Consider the following 24,946-nt stretch of genomic DNA (forward strand, 5'->3'; position numbering starts at 1 on the left):
TCTTAAAGGAACTTCGGTGACTCTGAGCGTATCTATCTATCTATCTATCTATCTATCTATCTATCTATCTATCTATCTATCTATCTATCTATCTATCTATCTATCTATCTATCTATCTATCTATCTATCTATCTATATGACTTTTTAGCTCTACAGGCCATTTCAATGATGGTATCCATACCAAACTTGGTATGGCATAACTTGACTGTATGAAGAACATATTGCACTAGTCATAACACGAAAATCATGACATGTATGTGATGATTGTCATGATTTACACTTTATGGTCCTGCAGCCCTTGCGGTAGGTTCGTTCACATGGCATGTTGCAAAACTAGTATGGTATGACATGATTGCAAGGCGAACACAAGTGACAGACCCTAACATGGAAATCATTACAATTGTGTCATGAAACAACATGACTACATTCCACGCTCATGATGCGCTCGCGGCCGTTCGCTAGCGTCACTTATACCAAATTCGGTATTACGGAACATGAATCAATGACGAAGGTATGTGACTGGTGCAAACATGATAATCATGAGTTGCGTGTCATGTAACAACATGACTACATTCCACGTTCATCATGCACTGGCGGCATTTCGCTAGCTTCACATATGCCATATTCGGTATTACGTGACGTAATGGAAGACGAAGGTATGAGACTGGTGCAAACATGATAATCATGAGGTGCGTGTCATGTGACATCACTACATGCCACAATCATGGCGCGAATATATTTCGACGTGACGCGGTGCGCGTGCTCGCCGGCGTTCAATTTGTAGCGTCACGCCGGCGTTGCGACGCCAGGTGCCGGTTTCGCCATATTCTCGCAGGCGTGCGCCGCGCTGAGTTGCTTTGACACATGGGCGTTTCAGCACGTCCAGCATCCCTCCATCACGAAAAGAGGGAGAAGCAGTGTTGTCTCGGTAACTCATCGGCGCGAATATCGCGCCGGTTGCCGTCGGGCCGCGCTGACGGCCGCTGGTCGCGCCTGGCGTCAGACTATAGAGTGTTCGCGTTTTGTTAACGTAGCGTGGTTGTATCCAGCGTGCGCGCGCGTCAACGCTACATTGGAGTATGTTGGGCCCTGCATGATGCGCTCGTGGCCATTTTGGTAGCTCCACATATACAAAATTTGTGTTAGGTGACGTAAATGGATGACTAAATATATGACTGGAGCAAGTATTATACTCCTGAAACGCGTGTTATGTAACACATGACAACATACCAAGCTTACAGCGTGCTCGCAGCCGTTTCGCCAGCTCCACATATACTAAATTTGATTTTACGTGACGTGAATAGATGATGAAGGTAGACTACATATCCAAACATGATAATCAAGACACGGAAGTCATGTACAGCATCATTGACCACCACCTCGTAACGTTGTGCTGATTTTAAAATGACATATCAACCTTTCTTATTTGTGCTTCGCATATCACCGATTCCCACTGTACGTGGGATCTGCCAATGTCTTTCTTTCTAATTTTTTTTGTAATTTTAGATATCAAAAGCTGCCGCGGTATGTTTTTCTTTTTAAGTTAGCGCATTATCAATATTATGTTCTCACAAATATTATTTCTACCCTCGCATGCGAAGCTGAAGTAGTGAAAGCGAACCTGTTTAGTGCTTGTGGACAGCTTCGTCAAACTATCACGGTATGGTCTATCTCCCAAGGCCCTCAGGCTAGCTTAGCGAGAACTCGTTGTAACGACTTGCCGTCTCATTTAGCGAGTGGGTCTGAGCTATGCACTGACACACTGAACGGCAAGCAAAAGCGTGCAAGCAGGCGACAAAAGCGGGCTCCACGCTTCTCGCGTCTGCTGCTCCGGCACGACGGTTCAGCTGCAGTTCTGTAGGTGGTGCTGTCATGAGGTTCGCCATATGGGATGGACATCATTTGAGGGCAGGGAAGCTAGCAGCAAAATAAAATTCCAGAAGCAATTGAGATAAATAGGGAAGGAGCGTTGGTCTAGGAAGTTTTTCAGCTACTTCTACATGAAGAATGTCATTACAAAATGGAAGAAGCGAACCATAAAATTGACGGGTAAATACAGCAGGGGGCCAAACCAAAAAGAAGTATCGGTTAAGAAGAAGTGAAGGAAGCTGAAACCTATATGTGGAGAATTGGAATGAATAAGAAGTCCGCACAAGAGATCTATCGAACTTTTACGCAGGAAATTGCCAAAGAAAGGATCTATGATAATACTTGGGGTAGTTCTCTACTTTTTGAGGTGAGGACGGGAGTATTGAGAACCAAGACATATCGGGCCGAATACGAAGGTGTAGAAACGGTATGCAGTGCTTGTAGAGAGGAGGAGGAAACTGCCGAACACTTGATAAAGTTCAGATTGATGGCGCAGAGTTTTTCAAAGCAATGGTGTTTAGGGACAGGGAGGGCAAAATAGACTTTAAGCGGGTAGAAATATCCTGAAAGAGGTTATCTGGTTGGTGGCTAAAGTCAAGGCACGAATAAAAATTAAACCGTTCACTGCAAAGTACCAGCCGGCAACCTCACTATTTAAAGGAAAAAAAAGATATATCTAGTTTTTGGTTCGCAAAGTATTGCAGCTTGGTGTCGTTAGCCACTGCCCGATCTAAAGTTTACGGCCATATGAATCTATCCATCCATCCATACCTCGAGTTACAGTATATGCTATTTTAATGTAGCATGAGTATATGCTATTTTACTGGATATGCTTCCTAAAGTATTTGCTACCTAACTGTATATGCTACATAACGGTTGCATATACCGTAACTCTAGTGCGCCCCCTCTCCGCTGGGTAGCACAATCATGGCGCAAAAAGGGCTGAGTTTTTCCTCTTGCCTGTTTTTGCTCCGTTGCCCCACTCATCATCATCGACTTCAAAGATATGCTGTTATTTTAGATGCAAAACAGCTCTTTGGCTAGCTCTTCGAACGCTGTCCTGTACGTCTGCACTAATGCCGTCACCCCAGGAGTTGGAACTGCGCCAAGTAGGTGAAGTTGCAGCTGCGCGTTGACGTTCCTCTCTGCTTCAACGGCACCAGCTGCCGGGTTCTCAATGGCCTCGCAACACGCTTCTCTCTCGCTTCACCCTCTCCACCACCCGCGATGCTCGAACGCACGTAGAGTGGAAAGACTAGACAGAGTTAGTTGCGCATCCGTATGCCGTACGGACGCAGCCTACCACTGCGAATTGCTAGCAGGCCGCGTCCTTACGGCTGCTGCAGTCGTGTGACTATATATGTCTACTGTTGTGGATCGCTAATCTGCAATGTAACTTACACGAAACCCAACTCACCTCCCGTGTTTTTGCCTTTCAAACAAACGTTTTCTCGAGTAAACGTTACACAAAATTTTGCTTCAAACATTTCTTCCAGCACGCGTGTAGATACCCGTTTCAAACAAGTCCACGCCATGTGCGCCGCTGCTGCTTCGCATCTCACTCCTTTGCGGAGATGCTCTATTTTATTGGGATATCAATTATATGAACACTCTTGGTTGTAATTTGCCGCTGGTGTTGGTGTCGACGTCATGCACTGTATATGTATACGTATCTGTAATAATTAAAACGCAAAAAAGGCAAAAAAACAGAAAAAAATATTCTGGCTAACCTCCGCGTCGTGAATGCGAAGCGTTCATCATTGGGCCACCTAAAGGTACCTATTCGACGCTCAAATGGCAAGCTATTTATACCTACCACTTATTGCTGTTGACAGACACCTCGGGGGGGGGGGGGGGATATACCATGTTTCGCGTGGGGACTGTAGCGCACGGTGAACGTTCAGCTTAGACTATCACGGCGGATGGATGTGTTTTTTGAGCGCTCCCGATCAACTGCGCAGATAAGTGGTTTTGCAAGTTTTGAGCTTTTTTTAATAATTATAAGGCATCAGTTAAAATTTTGTAGCACACATTTTATTGTACGGCTTTTTCAGGGGTCAGTCACGAGAAATTTATTAGCTTGTGCGTGTGTGTGTGTGTGTTTTATTTTTTGTTTTTTTGTTTTGTTTCTTTTGCCACCCTGTGGGAGAGGTGCACGTACACTAAACACGCGAATTTTCGAAGTAGAGCTTAGACTTTGTCCTTTTCGTGGGGCTGGGCTCGCGTTGTGTAGTTGTCGAGTGAGACAAGTCCTAGGGACAATTGGTGTCAGGAAGACATGGGTAAACAGACTGTAAAGTGCTCAGAATGTGGAGTGGCTTTGAAAGTGGACCCAAGTGTAGAACGGATGGAGAAGTGGCTGACGCGAAGTGTAGGCAATGTGAGGTCGAGAAAAAAAATGGAGAAACTGATGGTTGCCCACAGTGAACTGCTGATGAGAATCACCGAGCTAGAGACTGCGTTGGTGACAGAGCAAGAAAAAATGAGGCCAATGGGAGAAAGGCTGAAGTCCGCCTAGGAAGCACTAGCCAAGGTGAACATAAGAGCGGCCTATGCAGAAAACAGTAGGGAACCGGCAACCAGAACGGCGGAGAAGAAAGACCAAGCAAGTTTGGAAAAAAACGGCTTCAGCCGGTTAAATTGTCGCAAGGCCCAGCTTCAGCGAAGTAGTGGTGGGGCTGGGAGGAACAAAGCAGCTGGTGTCACAGGTGCAAGTAACCCGCAGGTGAAGGACGCTCCACCTGAATAGTCACAGCATGTGATAATCGGAGGGGACTCGATTTTAAATCGCTGCACAAAAGCCATCAAAGAGAGGGTAAGAAGTGATAAGAGGGTTGCCGTAGGGGCGTTCCTAGGACGCAAGCTTGAAGCAGTCATGAGGCAAGCGAGCACCAAACTCAAAACTACAGCTGATAGACGAAACTTCATGATAATTTCAGGAGGTTTAAACGATGTCTTAAATGAAGATACAGCAGAACTAGCAACCACACTGACGAAAGGCATCGATGACATGCGGGCCACTTCTCCTCAGGTACACATAGTGATATGCATGATACCGGAGGTAATGGTGCGTGACAGCAACCTGCAAAGAGCGGTTGTCAACGCAAACCAAGAGATATGTCGGATGAGTTGAGAGAAAGGCTTTGAGGGGGTGAAAATAAAGAGAGATGCATAGGTGGGGAGGTTTTCAACGAGACAGAATTCACTTCGATGGGCGGCGAGGTCATGAGGTGGGTTTGCAACTTACAGGATGCGCAGTAGCTTTTTGGGGGGGGGGGCAAGCAGGCCCTTCGGGGTGCAGGATAGCTGGTAACAAGGAAAACAACCAGGAAGACTCTTTGAAAGGTGGTATGGACAGATACGATTACAGAGTCACACATGTATCTAAGATAGTGTAGTGAAGAAGAGGGGCCTCAGCGGCGTTTCTCGGCCCCTCAGGGGCATCGCCATCAGCATAAGCTTTTGCTTGCTGTGCTTGGCCGGACGCGTCTGACTGCTTCGCCTTCTGCATTCTGCTCTGCAAAGAAACCCCGTTACAAGTGGTGGAGTCTGCTGAGTTTCAATCCCCCTGGAGCTTCGGAATCGCATTTTATGATCTATTATGCCTACCAACGCAAGTGTCACTCCAACTCCTCCACCGGCACTGCCTGGTGTTCTCTGCGCCGGTTCTCAGCGTCTGCGAGATCCCCATGTTTTCTCCGGCGCAGAAGACAAGGACGTTGATGACTGGATTTTAATGTACGAGCGAGTGAGTACTCACAACAAATAGGATGACGCCGCCAAGTTGGCCTACGTATCCTTTTACCTGTCGCACGTGGCCAAGCTGTGGTTTATAAACCACGAAGCCGAACTCCCTACATGGTCTGTTTTCAAAACGAGCCTCACACAAGTTTTCGGACAGCCTGACGTACGCAAACGTCGTGCTGAACAACGCTTGCATACTTGGTTCCAGCAGCTTGGTGAGAATTTTACATGCTATATTGGGGACGTTCTAGATCTTTGCAAGAGAGTCAATAAGTCGATGTCCGAAGAGCTTAAGATGAAGCACATCATGAAGATCATTGAGGACGACGCTTCCCAAATGTTGCTTTCTAAGCGTCCTCGCACTGTCCTAGAACTCACCAAGTTATGCCAGAGTATTGACGAGTTGCGCAGGCAACGTCTTTCCACCCGACATCCCTCAGTGCTCGACGACTCTTTGTCCAGTCTGTCCACCCTTCGCATAGGAGAAGACCATGCCCCTATTCCCTCCAAGATCCAAGAATTCATCCGCGCTGAGGTCGCTCGTCAGCTCTCTTTGATGTCCTGCGTACTCGATAAACCACGCAGATTGACGTCTACACTCCGCGACTTCATTCAAGACCAGGTCGCACAAGTTCTTCCTCCCGCCCGTGAACCGCCGCCAGTCGCCGCACCTCTCAGGTACGTCGAGGCCGTTGCTCAACCTTGACAGTCTGCCTTCCAGCCAGTGACAATGCATTCAACGCCGCCCATTTCGCCACCGACCTATTCACCGCCGGCTAGGCCGATACCACCTCGGCTGCAGTTTTCTGCCCCAGCCGCAAGTCGGAATCTACTCCGACAATGGCGGACCTACGACAACCGTCTGATATGTTTTGCTTGTGGCGGTGTTGGCCACGTGACACGTTATTGTCGTCGTCGCCAGGCTGCTCAGAACATTCGACGAATGCCCTCTTTGGACCCTCAGTTTTCTTCTACGCCTTCAAGCCCTCCTTCCTCCTGCTTTCCTTCTGATCGTCAACTTGGCCCCACCCACCGCTTCCCATCTCCACGTCGACGTTCGCTTTCCCCTATGCGACGCCGTTCCGGACCCACCGACCAGAAAAACTAACGGCTGCAGTTCCCGAGGCACGAACTGCGTCCCCGTCGCCATGCACGAGTCCTCGCTCCTGTCCAGCTAACGTCATAGAAGGGTCAGTCGATGATATCGTCGTCATGGCGCTTGTCGACACTGGAGCCGCTCTATCCGTCCTTTCCATCAACCTGTGCCGCAAACTCCGCAAAGATGCCATTATTCAGCCTCTTTCTTAGAACGGTCAACGCAGGTGCATTTCTCGGCGGCATTTTTCGACGCCTCAGGGGCATCGCCATCAGCATAAGCTCGTGCTTGCTGCGCTTGGCCGGATGCTGCTGACTGCTTCGCCTTCTGCATTCTGCTCTGCAAATAAACCCCTTTACAATAGGTAGAGTCCGGGGCAGAAATAGACGTAGCCACGAGCGCCGAGCCAATTCAGACATAGGGTGGTAGGAACAGGCTGAAGTCGAATGAGATGGAAGAACAGCTAAGGAAGGAGAGGCCGATGGTATACGATTTTGTAAAACACATCTCAGGGAAACGGACCAACCTCCTAACAATCCGGACTACGCGTGGGACTATTGTAATAGAACAGAGGGAAGCAGAAAGGGGGGTGGTATTGGGGTATTCATTTATAAAGGTACAGACTGGCAAAGGGGCAAGCAGGAGTGCAAGGAACATTTATGGCTAAAAGAGAAAGTGACCGGGCAAATGACACTCCTTGGTTTCGTGTACTTGTGGACGGGAGCAAAGGCCAGAGAGAAAAACCATGCAATTGTAGAGTGTATATCAAAAGAAATTCAGGAGTTCGGAGGAGAGTGTGAGATATTTATACTAGGAGATTTGAATGCGCACATAGAAGATATAGATGGGTATACCGACCCGACAGGCGAAATGATCACGGATATGTGTGAAAGACTTGATTTACTCATTTGCAACAGTACCTAGAAGTGTGATGGGCAAATACCATGGGAGGTAGGAAAGCTGCAGTCGACGATAGATTACGCACTGATGTCACCGTGGATGTATGATAAGCTCAGGGGAATCTACATAGATGAAGGTGGCTCCAGAAGCCTGGGTAGTAATCACAAACGTATCAAGCTAAGTTTTGGAAGAGCAGTGAAAGTGGGAAGGAGACAAGATGAGCAACTACCGGAAAATGTTTATTCAGAAAGGTAAATTGAAATAGCCACTAAATAAGTTGAGAAAGTAATCACTGAGGATGATAAAACAGTGTGGACATACATGAATCCAATCAGACTGTTTGAGCTAGAGCTTTCTAAGGCACGTGAAAAGTCACCCCGAAAACGAAGACACAAACCCAACATTTGCTGGCATGAGGAAGTTAAGAGAGCCATAGCAAAACATCAGGAAGCCTCTAGGTAACACAGACATGCTAAGCAGCGGGGTGAACCGACAGATGATGTTGAAAGAAACTGGAAATTTTTCTAAGCTGTAGAAGGATTGCATCCCTTCTGATCAATGAAAAGATTAAAAGAAAGGGAGCGCAGTGGCTGGCAGAAGTACATAAAAAAGAAAGAAAGGCAGCTGCGAAATTTTGGAACCATCTCAACTCCCTAAGAATTGAGATGAGCCTAGAGCAGAGTGTATAACTACAGCTCAAGGTGCTAGGCTAGAAGAGGGCGATGCTATTAAATATATAAGAACAACGGTGACAGAAAAATTTCTAGAAGGAAGTGCTTTATGCACCACAATAGACAAAGATGAATCAAGTGACGCAATGGCTCCATTTTCACAACGAGAGTGGGAAAGTGCTGAGAAAAGGGTTCCAAGTAGTACGCCAAGAGGCCCAGATGGCACAATAAGTATGCTGATAAAACATTAGGTCCGAAGTCTAAGCAGGCTTTGAGAGAGGCAGTGAGCAAAATAATAACCGACGGTGAAGTTCCCAATGAATGGAAACTTAGCAGGATGAGCTTGATCTATAAAGGAAAGGGGGATGAAGCTGATATGAACAACTACCGTTCTATAACAGTGACATCAGTGGTCTACAGGCTGGCAATGCAGATTATAAATGAAAGACTTCAGGCATGGATAGAGAATGAGGGGGTGCTGGGGGAACTGCAGAATGGGTTTCGGAAACACAGGCGGTTGGAAGACAATCTGTTCTCACAGACGCAGTGCATCGAAATAGCAGAAAAGGAATACAGGCCCCTGTAGCTAGCATTTTTAGGTATCAAGGGAGTGTACGATACCGTGGCTCAAGAGGAATTGTGGGGAATGATGGAAACACTAGGCGTGGGAGATGTAGTCCCTAATCTTTCAAAGGATATCTATAAAGGTATGAAGGTAGTTATAAAGAGGGAAAAACAGGTATCCAAGCCTGCAGAGGTAAAAGGGGGGCTTTGGCAGGGGTGTACCCTGTCACCCTTATTATTCATGATGTACCTACAAGGATTAGAGGCCAAATTACAGGGAAGTGGGCTGGGCTGCAACCTCTCTTTCGTCAAACAAGGAAAACTTATTGAACAGACACTACCAGCATTGATGTACGGAGATGATATAATGCTAATGGCCGACAACAAGGAAGATTTGCAGAGACTGGTGGACATCTGTGGTAATGAGCGAGATAGGTTAGATTTCAGACTCAGTAAGAAAAAATCAGCAGTCATGACTTAATGACAATGAAGATAGTGAGTTTAGAATACAGGATGTCACGCTAGGGATAACAGATAAATACAAGTATCTGGGCGTATAAATAAGCGATGGGGCCGAGTACCATCTTCAGTCGTCACGAAATATACGTGACGACTGAATGTAACAGGAATGTAGCCGTAATGAAAAAAAGGGCACTGTGGAATTAGAATAGGTATGATGTTATGAGAGGAATATGGAAAGGGGTCATGGTTCCAGGTCTGACGTTCGGCAATGCGGCCTTGTGCATGAGATCAGAAGTTCAAGCAAGATTAGAAAGCAACGTGGAAAGGGTAGGCTTGCGTTAGGAGCTCACGGGAACACACCAAATGGGGGGTACAAGGTGATATGGGATGGACATCATTTTAGGGCAGGGAAGCTAGCCGCAAGATAAAATTTGAGAAGCGATTGAGAGAAATAGAGGAGGGGCGTTGGGCTAGGAAGGTATTCAGCTACTTGTGCATGAAGAATGTCGATGCAAAATGGAGGAAGCGAACCAGAAAATTGACTGGTAAATACCTAGAAAACAGCAGGGGGCCAAACCAAAGAGAATTATTGGTTAAGAAGAAGGTGAAGGAAGCTGAGACTGATATGTGGAGAATTGGCATGTTTAAGCAGTCCGCACTAGAAATCTATTGAACTTTTAAGCAGGAAATTAATACTCGGGGTGGTTCTCTACTGTTTGAGGCCAGGACTGGAGTATTGCGAACCAAGAGATATCTGGCCAAATACGAAGGGGTAGACACGGTATGCAGTGCGTGTGGAGAGGAAGAGGAAAGTGCTGAACACTTGATAATGTTCTGTTAAGGGCTTCACCATATAGTTCAGGATGATGGCGCAGAGTTTTTCAAAGCACTAGGGTTTAGGGACAGAGAGGGCAAAATAGACCTTAAACGGGTAGAATTAACTAGAAGGAGGTTATCTGATTGGTGGCTAAAATCAAGGCACGAGTGAAAATTAAACCCTTCACTGCAAAGTACAAATACTGCACCTCACTATTTAAATGGGAAAAAAATAAATGTAGTTTTTGATTCATTAAGTATTACTGCTTGGTGGCGCTAGCCACCACCCGATCTAAAGGGTACAGCCATATCCATTCATCCATCCATCCATCCCGCTCTCATTTCTCACGCGTACTTTGGCCTGCGGAGAGAAGGGGAGTGGACGACCTCTTGCCTTCTTACCTCTCGGTAGGGAGGAGCACATGACTTGGCTGGCATTAGGTATGAGACGATTCTGTTGTAGTAACGGGGCGCACAAATGTCACTGCAAAGGCTGCACAGCTTCCATTTGCGAAAGGGCTGTGCTTTTCAGACAAAGCACAATGTAACAACTGAGACGGTTGCTCGCATTCATCTGACCTGTAAGTATACGTTTCGTGCGTCGTTTGTGAGTGAGAAACGCGGGGCACATTTCGATCGGCTTCCAATCTGCGTGTGACCTTCCACTTTGTTGCTATCGCGTTCATTGCTTCGTCTTAGCGGCAAACTGTAACTTTTTTTATCAACACTGCTATCGCGCGCTCCACAGTGTTTTCATGTCATGGCCGCCGCAGAGTGAGCTCGGAGCAAACTCATCTGACCGAGAAGCTCAGCTGATCCTGCATAGCACCCCAGGGCTATCATCCACGCGAACACCAGCTGTTCATATCAGCTTACCGCTTCTCCATGTTGTTGTTGATACAAATATGCAGCTATAAACAACTCCTAATATCAAACATATGCAGCTGTTTAACATATATTTGTACGTGTCTTTGTAATTATCATTAGTGCCACTACGGGGCGTTTTGCTCAATAGGCAGCGCATGTGACGCGAAGAGTGACGAAGGAAGTAGAATAGCATTCCGTGATGCCTGGTAGTCCCGCGCGTTCAGTTGTTTCGGCTTGAACCAATGAACATGATGTGTTTTGTGCGACTGCTGTCCCTGTCTTCATCTTAACACAATATTCTATATGTGTTTTGCGTTTTTTCTTCGCTGAAACGAAGTTCACAGGCTGTACCGATCGGCTACTTTTGTCAACAGTACTCTATTCTCCACGCTCTCTCTTCCTTTGCGTGGCTGCATCACTGCTTACGTCAAGATGGGCCAAACTCACCCATCGTTGGGTTTGTTGTCTTGAGACTGCACACCACTCAGACAGTCACCTTCTACAGCTTCCTGTGCGTGTTGAGCTGTCTCCAACTGCAAACAAAATGATGCCAATGACAAGCACTTCTGGGACAAAGATTACATGCAACCAGTCATGCGAACACCGAGGTTGAATGCAAAAATATATTCTGCTTAACATTTATGCGATGCATGAATAAATCATGGGCATGGAGGTTCGCGGAGGGGCGAAAGACGCTTCACAAAAACTATCATCATATATCACCTCTACATTCATAGTACGTGCAACAAATAGCTCCACATGCCCGCACACTCTTTTTTATTTTATGCACCCCTCGCCCAACATATGCGTCCGAAGTGCGCCCCGCAAATTTTCAAAAAGTGGGATGCAACAACTCGGATTGCTGAGACAATGAGCCCAAAAATAGGGAGAGAACGAGAAAAAAGAACAAGAGGAAAAAGGCATGATGAGAAGTTCTTATTTCAGATGTCACAGTCTTCAGCGAAAACGAAAAAAATAAGAACTAGCTAAGAGAGAAGAAACCAGTATAAAACTTTACAGTAAAATGCAAAGTAAGAACATGGTCCAATAGGACATTTTAATCAAGAATTTTTTTTTCGCGATGAAATATCTTGATGAGCTGGTATAGGAACCCGCGTAGCCATCATTCTAAGGCGAGCATCGTAACCACTCCGCTATCAAAGCACACTCGCAAAGGAAAACACAGCCTTGTATACTCTCGGATACTCGTATACAAGTGGCTGCAGTGGGAACAGAAAGTAAGGTTGAGGAGGAACAATGAGGTATATCGTAGAAATACACAGAGAAAGGATTGCGCAGAACGGAATATATATATATATATATATATATATATATATATATATATATATATATATATATATATATATATATGTATATATATAAATATATATATATATATATATATATATATATATATATATGTGTGTGTGTGTGTGTGTGTGTGTGTGTGTGTGTGTGTTTAGAAGAGTCACTTGTTGAGCAATTTGACAAGTTGGTACATACTTAGTAGACTACAAAAGCCACAAAACGTCAAACTAGGAAAAAGCAGAGCAGTAGAAACAGAGACAAAGAGCTGAGACGTAGCACTAACAATTGACGTTTTTTTCGGAACTACCTTCCTTCTAAGTCCGTACAACGTATGCGCAGACAGCAAACCAGAGCACCTGAAAGTTAATTTTGGTAAATCACCTTTGTACTGAAAACAAACATTCTTTCTTGGTGATATAAACTGAGGCTGTACTAACACATTTGTTAGGACCCAGTTTCCAGATATGAAATGCCTCAATACTTTTCCGTTCAAGCTCCGTCTTAGCCGTACCTAAAATTGTAACCTTATCGAAGAGGCCTGTACAACCACAAGACTTGCAGTGAACGGGAAGTTACCACCAGTGCCCGAGGGCAGAAGATTTTCATGCTCCCTCAGCCGAACATTGATACATCGATCAGACTGCCCAACGTGTGGGAGGTCTTCTCATTCCAGGAACCCTCTAGCGTTCGCTGTTTCTTTAGCCCTGGCGATGAGAAGTCGTTGTTGGTACAGGCGCTCCAAAGGAAGCTTGGCTTCTCATGTTTCAAAAAGGTTTATGTTTTCTTTACCAGCATCTTAGGTGTTTGGCGGAGGCGATAGATCTTCATTTGTATTGCATGGACACTTGAGGATCAGGGGGCCCAAAGTGTCTTTTACGGCGGAAATTTGGAAAACATATTCATGTAATACTGGGTACAATCGGTGCATTAGTATGCCGTTTGTGTAGGTATTTCTCTGCAGAAAACCAAAATTTTTGCGTCGAAGTACTCCAAGAAAGACTATCCTGCCATTTGTCACGCAGAATCGAACTACCAGCCTCTCGTTTCTCACAGAGCGTACATTGTCCGGTATGCTACCGGCAAGCCTATATGCGCTATGCACCGTTTAGCAGTCCTCAGAGCTTCAATAGCTTAGCGCTTTTTCGCTATCACTGGAGAAATGGCGTGACAGGCGTGCGTTTACGGTGCTCTCGAGGTCGTCACCTCCACGAAGCGCTGCCTCCATGGAGCATGGTTTCTCTCGCGTGCGCGCTAATCAGACTCGTAATCAGAGAAGGACGAAGGTCGCGTTGGACACTGCCACGGTCGTGTTTACGATGTCTATGAGCGCCGTGCTGACACACGCGAGTATAGAATTGTGGCGTTTGTCCTCTGTATTTGCAGTCCTCAAGGGCTATAGGTGGCACACTGTGCAATCCATGATTGCTGTGGAAGGATGATGAACCCATGAACTCGCATAGAAAAAAAAGGACCCACGGTTGCACGCCCCGGGCCGCTTTCACCGCATAAACTCTTTATCGTTGAATGAATGAATATCGGACCAAATTACTTTCCCAAACAATAGCAACTGTTAAATGTTAGCTACCTCATTTCTTGCCGCAGTGCGAAGAGTGGTGGTGTCAGCTTATTGACCGTGCATAAACGACGCATTGCGTAATCCAGCGCGTGTTACAAAAAACTGCGCGAACTTAAACTGACATGAACTGAGTGGTACACCGAGATAATTTGTGCCGAGCCTGCCTGACGAATTTGTCGCGGTGGTTAGCCACTAGCGTGTAGCGTGCCGTCGGGGCTGCAGAGAACCGAATGTTTATCGTAGCGATGGTTTCCGAACATATTACGCCGTCTTCATTACTTGCGCTGTGCGCACCTTGAAGATGCTTCTTCAACAAAACACAAGCATTAACCTTCCCATGAAGTGGCGCTTCTGTAACAGCCATGATGAGGCTCTAACAGTGCGCAATTTCCTGCCATCGGATGTCGCAGCTTCCATTAGTGCAATCCTAACAAGGATATCGAAAATAATAGACGCGCACGCTTTTCACAACGCCGAAATCGTGAAAATTCGTCGAACAAGAACGTCGTTCGGAAGGTACCTGTGAAGTGCAGGAGAAGCTAGCAGAGATGCTCGGACTGTATTCTTAACTGCATGTTGCATATTGCTCCAACAATTTCCCTTCGGTGGTCGAGCTCGAGCGTGTTGGCGGCTCGCAGCGCTTCTTATTATTCACTGTGATTGGTCTACATACAATGCACATGACAATATAAGCTTTTATTTTATCCTCGATGAAGGATATTGCACAATAAGTACAATCAAAGCGATTGACGAGCGGAAAAAAACATTAACTTTCTAGGCGAAGTGCCACTCGCTGCTCGTGAGTTAGCATCTGATCATTCATCGTTGCTGTAACTAACGGTGCGTTCTACGTCCCGTGAAAAAATACTCGACGTCAAGACGGTTTCTTTGAACACCACTCCTGAAAGTCATCTGAGGAGTTTTCTTCCCCTAACGGCTTCAATAACCCCAACAACCCGTCACTCACCACGAATAACACCAACACGTTGTCACTCCACCACGTTTATCTGGTCGTGGAGAACAATTCGCTCCGACACCCGGCAAGAAGCGAATCACTTGCAGAGTGCTGACATCTATCAACGAACGGAAAAAGAATTGGCGCAGCATTGGCCAAGGTTTGGAAGAGTAAATCGCGATCCTGTGCATTCTAGTAGACTGTACCTGCGCTACTGTCTACGTACAATGAATGTTATGAGATTGATGCGCCACAAAAGCACTGACGAATGCTATAAGCATGTAAAACAAGGCAAGTTTCAACTGTGAAGGCGTGATGATAACATATAACTATCCAACCTTATGCTGAAGAAAATCTTGCGAAAAACTTGCGTACCCTACGGGCTATATTGGGACGCGCTAGTTGCCAAGTATAATCACGAAATCTTTGCGTCTCGCAAGAACGTATCAAATTTGTCGTGCCATGAACAGTCCGTTATAATCACCGATACACGAAACATACAAAGTGGTTTGTAGTCATTTCTTGCTAACGCGTTAACACTGAGGCTAGCACAGCCGAACAAGAAACCATCTGCCTGCTGATCACCCTCGAGAGGACGCTCCTAATTCTGTTAGGCGGCGTGGCAGTCTACGAATATTGCTATTGCTTTTGAGCTCATTTCGTGCGTCTTTCTGTTCGAACAGCGCGCTTCAAGTGTCGAACAGTGACAGTTGTAAGGCCACGCTCGTCCTGTGTATCCCTATTTTATGCGTGCTTCCTGCTTGAGATGCGCGGTGCAAGTTTCGAGCTGCTTGCCATTCCTAACGCGACTTAGCAATTTGCCGAAACAATGCACAATAAATGATCAATCACATCTGTAAAGACGCATATCAATTTTGTGTTACACCAATCGTTCAATAGAAGGATGAGCCACGTTTTTGTTTGGCTTTTATGCAAATTTAATATAGAAGGTTGCAGTAAGTGGTTGCAGACCTTAATAAAAAATTCTTTGTTTTTAGGCTCACGCGTTCCATCAAGCCATAACTGTATTGAAGGACAATTATTATTTATCATTTATATCAAACTATAAAAACAGACACTGAGCGCTTTTGTACCATACTACTTCAATCGTGCGGCCAACAAGGAGCTGCGCGAATGACTGTATTCCCAGTGTCGGAATGAAGAACAGTAATTTTGGGGGGCTCGTTTCTTAGAAACACCCTTGAAGGCACCCTAAAACACTTTTTCAAGTAACTATGGAATGAACTCTCTGGAAGAGCTTATTGCCTTACGAATTAAGCGGCGCAAAAAATTTTAGAATTCGTCCAGTGCAAGTAGAATTAGAAAGATTCGTCGCATGCTGCGATTACATTCTCTCTTCTCTCGTCCCGACGAAAGCTCTGGTGCAAAAAGCAAAAAGAAATTTCAGGCGGAAAAAAAAACTTCGTGCATGCCTCGTGATTATGAGCACACTTTTCTTTTTTTTTTTCTTTGAATGCGTGGCCTCTCCATTGTGATTGTGCGCGCACGCGCGGAGAAGTTGCGGTCTCCCGCAGCAATATCTGTAACGACTGAGCGTGCCATGTTCAAATCAGCCAATGGCTGATAGATGGGCTGTGAGTGATTTTTGGGCTTATTCTGTGATTTGTCGAAAGCAGGGAGAGGAATTGTAAGCTGATTTTAATAATTTATTTTGAATCCCAGGCCACGTGCTGCGCTCTAATATTTGGCTCGCGTGTTGTCGGAAGCTTCTACTATCGATCGGCAGTGGTTTCTGACCATGCTCAAAAAGTGTTGTTGGGCCCCTTTATTAGGACCAGTAGCTGAAAAAGCCAACAAGCCACGCAGAACGTCAAGTGAGCTGTTTGAAGTGTATTGTCATAATTGTTGAAATCACGTAAGGAATGTATAGTAGACGAAAAGACAACTTGTCGCTAGCAGGGACCGAACCTGCTACCTTCTGATTACGCCCCCGATGCTCTTAACTGATATACAGTGGTGGTAGTCCTCTCGACCCAAGCCCTTGGAGGATTCATCAGCACTGGCGCTGACAAAACGGATAGATATATGGATGTATCCAGCTGTGCCCTTTAGATCGGGTGGTGGCTCACAACACGCAGCTATAAAGTTAAGTACTAGCACTGTGTGCTTAAGAATTGGATTTCACTCGCACCTTGATCGTACCCACCAATCAGTTAGCCTCCTCCTAGTTATTTCTACCCGTTTAAAGTTTATTTTGGCTTCACTATCCCTAAACCTCAATGCTTTAGAAAATTCGACGCCATTACCTTTCAATATAAAGTGGAGCTCTTAACAGAAAATTATCAAATGTTCAGCCGTTCCCTCCTCTCCACACGTACTACATACTACGTCTGTGCCTTCGTATTTAACTCGGTACGGCTTGCCCCGCCACGGTGGTCTAGTGGCTAAGGTACTCGGCTGTTGACCCGCAGGTCGCGGGATCAAATCCCGGCTGTGGCGGCTGAATTTCCGATGGAGGCGGAAGTGTTGTAGGCCCGTGTACTCAGATTTGGGTGCACGTTAAAGAACCCCAGGGGGTCAAAATTTCCGGAGCCCTCCACTATGGCGTCTCTCATAATCAAATGGTGGTTTTGAGACGTTAAAACCCACAAATCAATCAATCAATCAATCAATTGGTTCGGCTTGGTCCACAGTACTTCCCTTCTAGCCTCGAAGAGAGAGAACTACCCCGAGAATTATCTTAGATCTTTTCCCTAGCAATTTCCTGCTTAAAAGTTCGGTAGGTCTCCAGTGATTATTTCGTAAGCATTTCCAACTTCCAAATTAAGTTCAAGTACAACTTCCAAATGTTTCTCTCTCTTTTCTTCACCTTCTTCTAAACCGTTGTTTTCTTTCGGCTTGGTATTTACTGTTGTCTGAGTACTTGCTTGACAATTTTTGAGTTCGTTTTCTCCGATTATGATCGACATTGTTCATGTAACTGAAAACTTTTCTAGCACCAACGCTCCTCCCCGAATTTTCTCAATCGCTCCCCAAAGTCTGACTTGTTGCTAGCTTCTCTGCACTCAAATGATGTCCATCTCATGCCTCCCTATACCACCTGCTTTGGAGTATTTCTGTGGGCTCCCAAAGCAAGTCAACGTATGCCACGTTGTTTAATTTTCAACCTTGCTTGAACTTTTAATTTCCCGCACAAAGCCGCATTGCCGAACGTCAAATCCGAACCATGACACCTTTTCAAATCCCGCTCACAACGTCATACCTATTGTAGTTCCACAGTGCCCTATTTTTCATAACAGCTGCATTCCTGGTGCCCTCAGTCATTACAAATCTTTCGTGCTCCCTCCGATACTCAGCCCCATTATTTATCCGTACGCCCAAGTATTTGTATTTATCCACCATTTGTAGCGTGGATTCCTTTACCTTATGCTCACATTCTTTGTTATTGTTAAAAATCATGATTGCCCATTTTTTTCCTGCAGAACTTCAAATTGAACCTATCAAACCTTGGAGGGCTATAGCGCCAGTGCTAGATGGCGGCGTGTGCGGAAACTCTCTCAGTCAAGCCTGAGGGTAGCTGAGTGTCGGCTAGCCATCCCAGATTTAAATTACCATAAATCTTCTACTAAGAGGACGAGGGAAACACCGCCGCGCGAAATATTTTCGTCTACTTTATTGACATATATATATATATATATATATATATATATATATATATATATATATATATATATATATATATATATATATATATATATATATATTGTAGAACGGCGTCCAGGACTCTCAATATTCTTCTTTGTGGTCTCGAGTATACGCCCCACAACCAAAACTGGAGTGGTCGTAATGGGTGGGTATGTGCAGAGGAGAAGATGAGACGCATAAAAAATGCTCACACTTATTTTTCCCGCGCACTTGAGTGACCGGCCCGGCCAGTACCTAGTTGGGAAAGGTACGGCGAACAAATGGTTTTGGATGTGAAACGTGAATAATCTCGGAGGCATGGTAACGACGGTCCGAGGAGCCCTCGACGGGAGTGACAAGATAATTTACAGGAAATGTTCGTTCACAAACATTGTAAGGTCCGAAAAAGCGTGGCTGAAACGTTTCACACAATCCGAGTGCATGAACAGTCGTCCAAAATAGTAGTTTATCTTCAGGAAGGAAGGTTACGTTTCGACGAGAGCTGTCATAGCGTTGCTTGCGGTCTTGTTGACTGGCCTACGTGCTGAGTTGAGCACTTTGTCATGTGTCAGTGAGCGTGGAGACGAAATGTTCTGGTGAAGTTGTGGGCATTTTCGTCGTTACATGAAAGAACGAGGCGTCGATGGTGAATGTCGGCGCACGACCGTAGACGAGGAAGAAAGGTGAATATCTGGTGGTTCGTTGAACAGCGGTGTTGTGTGCAACATTGAACGGCAAGCTTTTGTCCCAGTTATTGTGGTTGGGTCCAATGTACATGAATATCATGTTGATTAGAGTCCCGTGAAATCACTCTGTCAGGCCATTTGTCTGCGGGTGGTAAGCGAATGTGGTCTTATGAACTGTGCTGCAATATCTAAAAGTTTCGTGAAGATTTGTGGACAGGAAGGCCTTGCTTCGGTCACTCAACAACACGCGAGGCGCACCATGTCGCAGCACAATGGCTTCTAAAAAGAAGGCGGGAACGTCTGAGGCAGAGCTACTGCGTAAAAGAGCGGTCTCCGTGTATTGTGTGAGGTGGTTGACGGCTGTGACGATCCAGCGGTGGCCCGTTTGCGTTACGGAAAGTGGTCCGACGATATCTATTCTGTCAACGACAAAAGGTGTATCTGGACATGTAATGGGTTGTAATTGGCCAGCAGGAGCTCAAGTTGGTTGTTTCTGGCGTAGACAAAGTGTGCAAGAAGCGACATAATAAGCCGCAAAGGTAGAGAGACCAGGTCAGAAGAAACGGCTCCTAACGCGGTTGTGGTCTTCTGAAATCTTAAGTGTCCAGCTGATAGGTCGTCTTGAAATGCTTTGTGAACTTGTTTTCGCCGCGTACGGGGAAGTACTGGACCCACCGATTACCATCCGCATTGTAAGTATAGCGCTGCAGGACATTGTTCTCTAGCTTGAACTGCTGTAGCTGACGACGTAGTCTGGCCTTAGGTGGAGAAGGCGAGCAGTTCAAAAAGCCGATAATGTGCTTACAGTAGGGGTCATCGTGTTTGAATGTGGCAAACTTAGTGCTGCTGTTTAGAGATAGCGACCCCGCAGCTTCTACGGCTGATAACGTGAGTGAAGAGGAAGCCGCTTAATCGCCTGAAGGGCATTTAGGCTGCGTAAATGGAGATGATAGTGGCAGAGGGCAGCGAGAGAGAGCGTCGGCATCCTGATTCTCTTTGCCGGATCTCTACACAACATCAAAAGTGTACTCTCGCAAATGAAAAATCTAGCGACAAGGGCGCCCTGACAAAGTCTTCAGTGAGGACAACCAGCATAGAGCAAGGTGGCCTGTAATCACAGTGAAGTTGCGTCCATACAAATAAGGTCGAAATTTTTTGATGGACCAAACGACAGCGAGACATTCCTGTTCAGTTATCGAGTAGTTCTGCTCCACAGGTGTTAGTGCACGGCTGCTGGTATGCGGAACTACTCTCTCACGTGAAGTGTCGTCGTGCTGGAGGAGGACAGCACCGATTCCGCGGCCGCTAGCATCTGTGTACAAGAAAGTGGGTGCACCCTCGTCGAAGCGATGGAGGACGGGGTCTGATATCAAAGCACTTTTAAGGGCTTGGAAAGCACACTCGCACTCTTCAGTCCAAGTGAACGCCGTTCCCGACATCATGAGCTATTGTGAAGGCTCCGCAATGGCAGCAAAGTGACTTATGAAGCGGCGGAAGTAAGACGCCGGGCCAAAGAAACTTCGCAATTGATTTTGATTGCGCGGATGAGGAAAACTAATCACAGCAGCAACCTTTTCGGGGTCGGGTCAAACGCATTCTTTGCTTACAAGGTGACCCAATACTTTGATGCTTGTGCTGACAAAGTGCCACTTCTTTGTATTGAGCTGAAGGCCACCGTTCGAAATGCTCGTTAGAACTTCGTCCGAACACCTAAGGTGCCGAGGAAAAGTGGAAGAATAACTTACGATGTCGTCTAAATAATATAGGCACGTTTTCCTCTTGAGACCATGTAGGACAGTATCTATCATTCGTTAAAATGTTGCCGGAGCGTTGCATAAGCCAAAGGGCATGACGTTAAACTCGTTAAGCCCGTCTGGCGTTGCAAACACTGTTTTCTACTTGTCTACTTTGCGCATAGGTATTGGCGAATAGCCAGATCGGAGGTCGAGACTGGAAAAATACTCTGCGCCTTGTAGGGAGACGAGGGCATCATCTATGCGTGGCAAAGGATATTGACACAATGTGACTTCAAATTACGCGCGCTAGCAAATACTTGTGCCTTCAAGATGATTTCCGACACACGAGCCTGCGGGACCTAGCTGTGCGCCAACCGTGTTGGAAACAAGAAGAACGTAGAAGAAGAGGCAGAAGTCAATCCTCGAGACAATCTAGTTGTGTTATTATTCTCGGGCACAAGTTCGCCCTGCCTACGTTAGCCTATTAAAAGAGTTCATTGAAGAGTGCGTTACAAAACTGGTGGAAGTGCTGGGTGTGATGCCAAGCCCCTCTCGAGTGATGGAGCACAGTCCAGGACCAGAGCGATTTCGACCCAACGAGTTGACGCCTGTTCATCAGTGCTGCAGTCGACGCCTACGTGGTGAGGGTCTTGTATTTTCACCTTTATCGACTTCACTTGGAACATCAACGGCTGTGAACGGGTACGCAACCGACATGACAGCTCAGGTCACTCCAGCCAACATTGCAGTCAACCAGCCAATGCTACCAAAGCCTTTCCACGGCGAAAGCTACGATGACGCAGAGGACTGGCTTGAGCACTTTGAACGCGTCGCAAAGCCTAACGGATATGGGGAAGAGCGCAAACTTGGAAGTGTTTACTTCACACTGGAAGATAGCGCACGAACGTGGTATGAAAACCACGAAGCTACCTTCCGGTCATGGAATGATTTTCGACGGGAGCTGCTCGCTGCTTTCGCGAACACAGACCGCAAAGAGAGAGCTGAAGCTGCGCTCCAGACAAGAAATCAGCGAAATAACAAAACTGTCGCCATGTATCTGGAAGACATGTCTCGCTTAATCCGCCGAACGGATTCAAATATGAGCGAAGACAGAAAGCTGCGCCATCTAATGTGAGGCGTGAAGCAAGAACTCTTTGCCGGACTAATTCGAAGCCCGCCGCGCACCGTCGCCGAGTTTCGTTCCGAGGCGACTACAATAGAAAGGACGCTACAACAGCGAGCAAGGTTATACAACTGGGATGCGATCGTCACTTCCTTGGACATGTTGCCACCAGTCTTCGGTAACGGTATGGAAGCACTACGCGAGCTGGTGCGGTCTGTTGTGCGAGAAGAGCTGCAGAAGCAGCGTCTTGACCAGAACGCTCCAATGCTTTCGTCTCTGGCCGATGTGATCCGTGAGGAGGTCAGACAGGTGGTACGCGAACCTTCGAGCAACGCACAGCCAGAGCCGCCACGAGGACCTCCAGGACGTGCGAACGTCGTGGCGGCTACACCTATGCAGCACCCGATGCCGCCGAACACCCTGCAGCCAACGCCAGAAAGGAGACTAAGGAAGAGCGATGTCTGGCGCACTCCCGACAGGATACCGCTGTTTTACCACTGTGGGGAGCCTGGTCAACTCAACTGAACGTGCCACTATCACCAGGCAGGACTACGTGGTTTTCCTGTTAATGCACCTCGAACACGTAATGGTGAACGTCCCTTCGAAATTGAAGAATACCTGTCAGGTCGTCAAACCTCAAGTGGCTTCCAACGACACCAACCTCGTGCAACGACAACGGGGAGGTATAGATCGCCTAGCCCCCGACCTTCGGCAAGCTCCCCAAGGTCTCGTTCTCCAAGCCCGCGTCGGGAAAACTCGAGTCAGTGACTGTGGAGTCAAGGCCCCTGTAGACGCTAATGCAGAAAAACCTCCATTGCTGACTCTGAACGACGACCGATTCAGAAACCGGTGCTTCGATAGTGAAGTTGCTTCCGATTTAAGTGTGTTCGTTAAGGGCTACAAAGTCATCGGACTGGTAGATACCGGCGCAGATTATCCAGTGATGAGTAGCAGACTTTCTAAAATACTAAAGAAAGTGCTGACTCCTTGGAAGGGACCACAAGTTCGCACAGCAGGAGGGCACCTCATCGAACCTACTGGAATATGCACAGCAAGAATCGGAATACGAGGTTTGACGTACGTCGCCAGTTTTATTGTGCTGCCGGAATGCTCAAGAGACTTGATTATCAGCATGGATTTCTTACGAGCTAATGGCGCTGTAATCAACTTGCGACAATCTTCCGTCTCATTCTCGACTAGGCACGCGATTGCTACCTTAGAAACGGAAGAAAACGTATATGACCTTTGTATTGCAGATGATGAAGACAGTGCTTTGTGGTCTTAAATGGCAGTCATGCCTGGTTTATCTCGAAGATGTTGTAGTTTTCTCTCTATACTTTTGAGCAACAATTGAAAAGGCTCCGGGCCGTGCTCACTGCGATCAAATCAGCGGACTTGACGATAAAACCACAAAAATGTCGTTTCGGCTTTCGTGAGCTCCTTTTTCTCGGCCATATCATCCGTGCAGATGGCTTCCGCTTAGACCCTGCAAAAACTGAGGTCGTAGCAAGATTTTCCAAGCCAACAGAGAAAAAGGCTGTTAGGCAATTTTTAGGTCTCTGCGCCTATTAATGACGGTTTGTTAAATTTTTTCACGAATTGCTGAACCACTGACGCGGCTGAAAAAAGAGGAAATGCCTTTCGTATGGCTTCCGATCAAGAGGATGCCTTCAATGAACTAAGAAAATGCCTTCAAATCCATCCTGTTCTGGCGCATTTTGACGAGAAAGCGGAAACCGATATCCACACGGATGCAAGCAATTTAGGTCTTGGGGCCGTGCTCATCCAATGGCAAAACGGACAAGAACGAGTCATTGCGTATGCCAGTCACACTCTTTCGAAAGCTGAGGTGAACTACTCAGCGACCGAGAAGGAATGCCTTGCCGTGGTATGTGCTATCAGCAAGTTTCGACCATATTTATATGGTAGGCCTTTTCGAGCTATAAGCGACCATCATTGGCTATGCTGGCTGGCTAATCTCAAGGACCCATGTGGACGGCTTTCACGATGGAGCTTGCAATTACAGGAGTATGATATCACGCTTGTGTACAAGTCAGGTTGCAAGCACAGTGATGCAGACTGCTTGTCATATGCCCCGATTCAACCTGCTGCTTCTGCGTTCACCGAGGATGGTGAAGATTTTATTTTCTTGGGAGCTGTGCCACCGTGAGAGATGGCACATCAGCAGCGGTCCGACCCTGAAATACCCCTCTTGATCAAGTACCTACAAGAACATCAGTCGATGTTCCACGACCTTTTGTCCGTGGCTTGTCAGCGTTCGTCCTACGAAACAACATCCTGTATAAAAGGAACTTTGACACCAATACAGCGACATTCCTGCTTGTCGTCCCTTCACCTCTGCGACCGCAGATTTTGGAGGCTTGCACCGAAGATCCATCAGCTGGACACTTAGGAGTAAGCAGAACGTTGGCACGCATCCGCCCTAGTACTACTGGCCGAAGTTTCTTGGCTCTGTACGACACTATGTCAGGACATGCCGGGACTGCCAAAGACGTAAAACGCCACCGCTAAAACCAGCAGGTCTCTTTCAACCGACAGAATCACCAGAATCCCCATTCACACAAGTGGGAATTCACACAAGTGGGCCCGTTTCATACGTCGTCATCGGGAAAACGGTGGATAATAGTTGCGACCGACTATTTAAGCAGATATGCCGAGACAGCGGCTCTCGTTAAAAGATCAGCCGTTGAAGTAGCCGAATTCTTCGTTTCCAACATCGTACTGTGGCACGGAGCTCCAAAAGCGTTGATCACGGTCCGAGGGACTGCATTTACGGCCGACCTGATGAAATGTATAATGAAATTGACGCACACCAGTCATAGGAAAACGACGGCATATCATCCTCAAGCAAATGGTATTACGGAACGGCTGAACTGAACGCTGGCTGATATGTTGTCAATATACGTT

At 46.5% G+C, this 24,946-nt stretch overlaps 1 protein-coding gene across 1 annotated transcript in view; it reads right to left on the bottom strand.

Moving 5' to 3' along the window:
• The window catches only part of LOC142803214 (putative ATP-dependent DNA helicase HFM1), a 1,032,948-nt gene that overhangs the window by 112,800 nt on the left and 895,202 nt on the right, over positions 1–24,946 (bottom strand). The window contains exon 25 of the mRNA XM_075888308.1: positions 11,437–11,522. Coding sequence (XP_075744423.1) covers positions 11,437–11,522 — 86 coding nt within the window. The remainder of the gene's footprint in view (positions 1–11,436; positions 11,523–24,946) is intronic.

This window comes from Rhipicephalus microplus, chromosome 3 (genome assembly GCF_043290135.1).
Source record: "Rhipicephalus microplus isolate Deutch F79 chromosome 3, USDA_Rmic, whole genome shotgun sequence".
Lineage (NCBI taxonomy): Eukaryota > Metazoa > Arthropoda > Arachnida > Ixodida > Ixodidae > Rhipicephalus > Rhipicephalus microplus.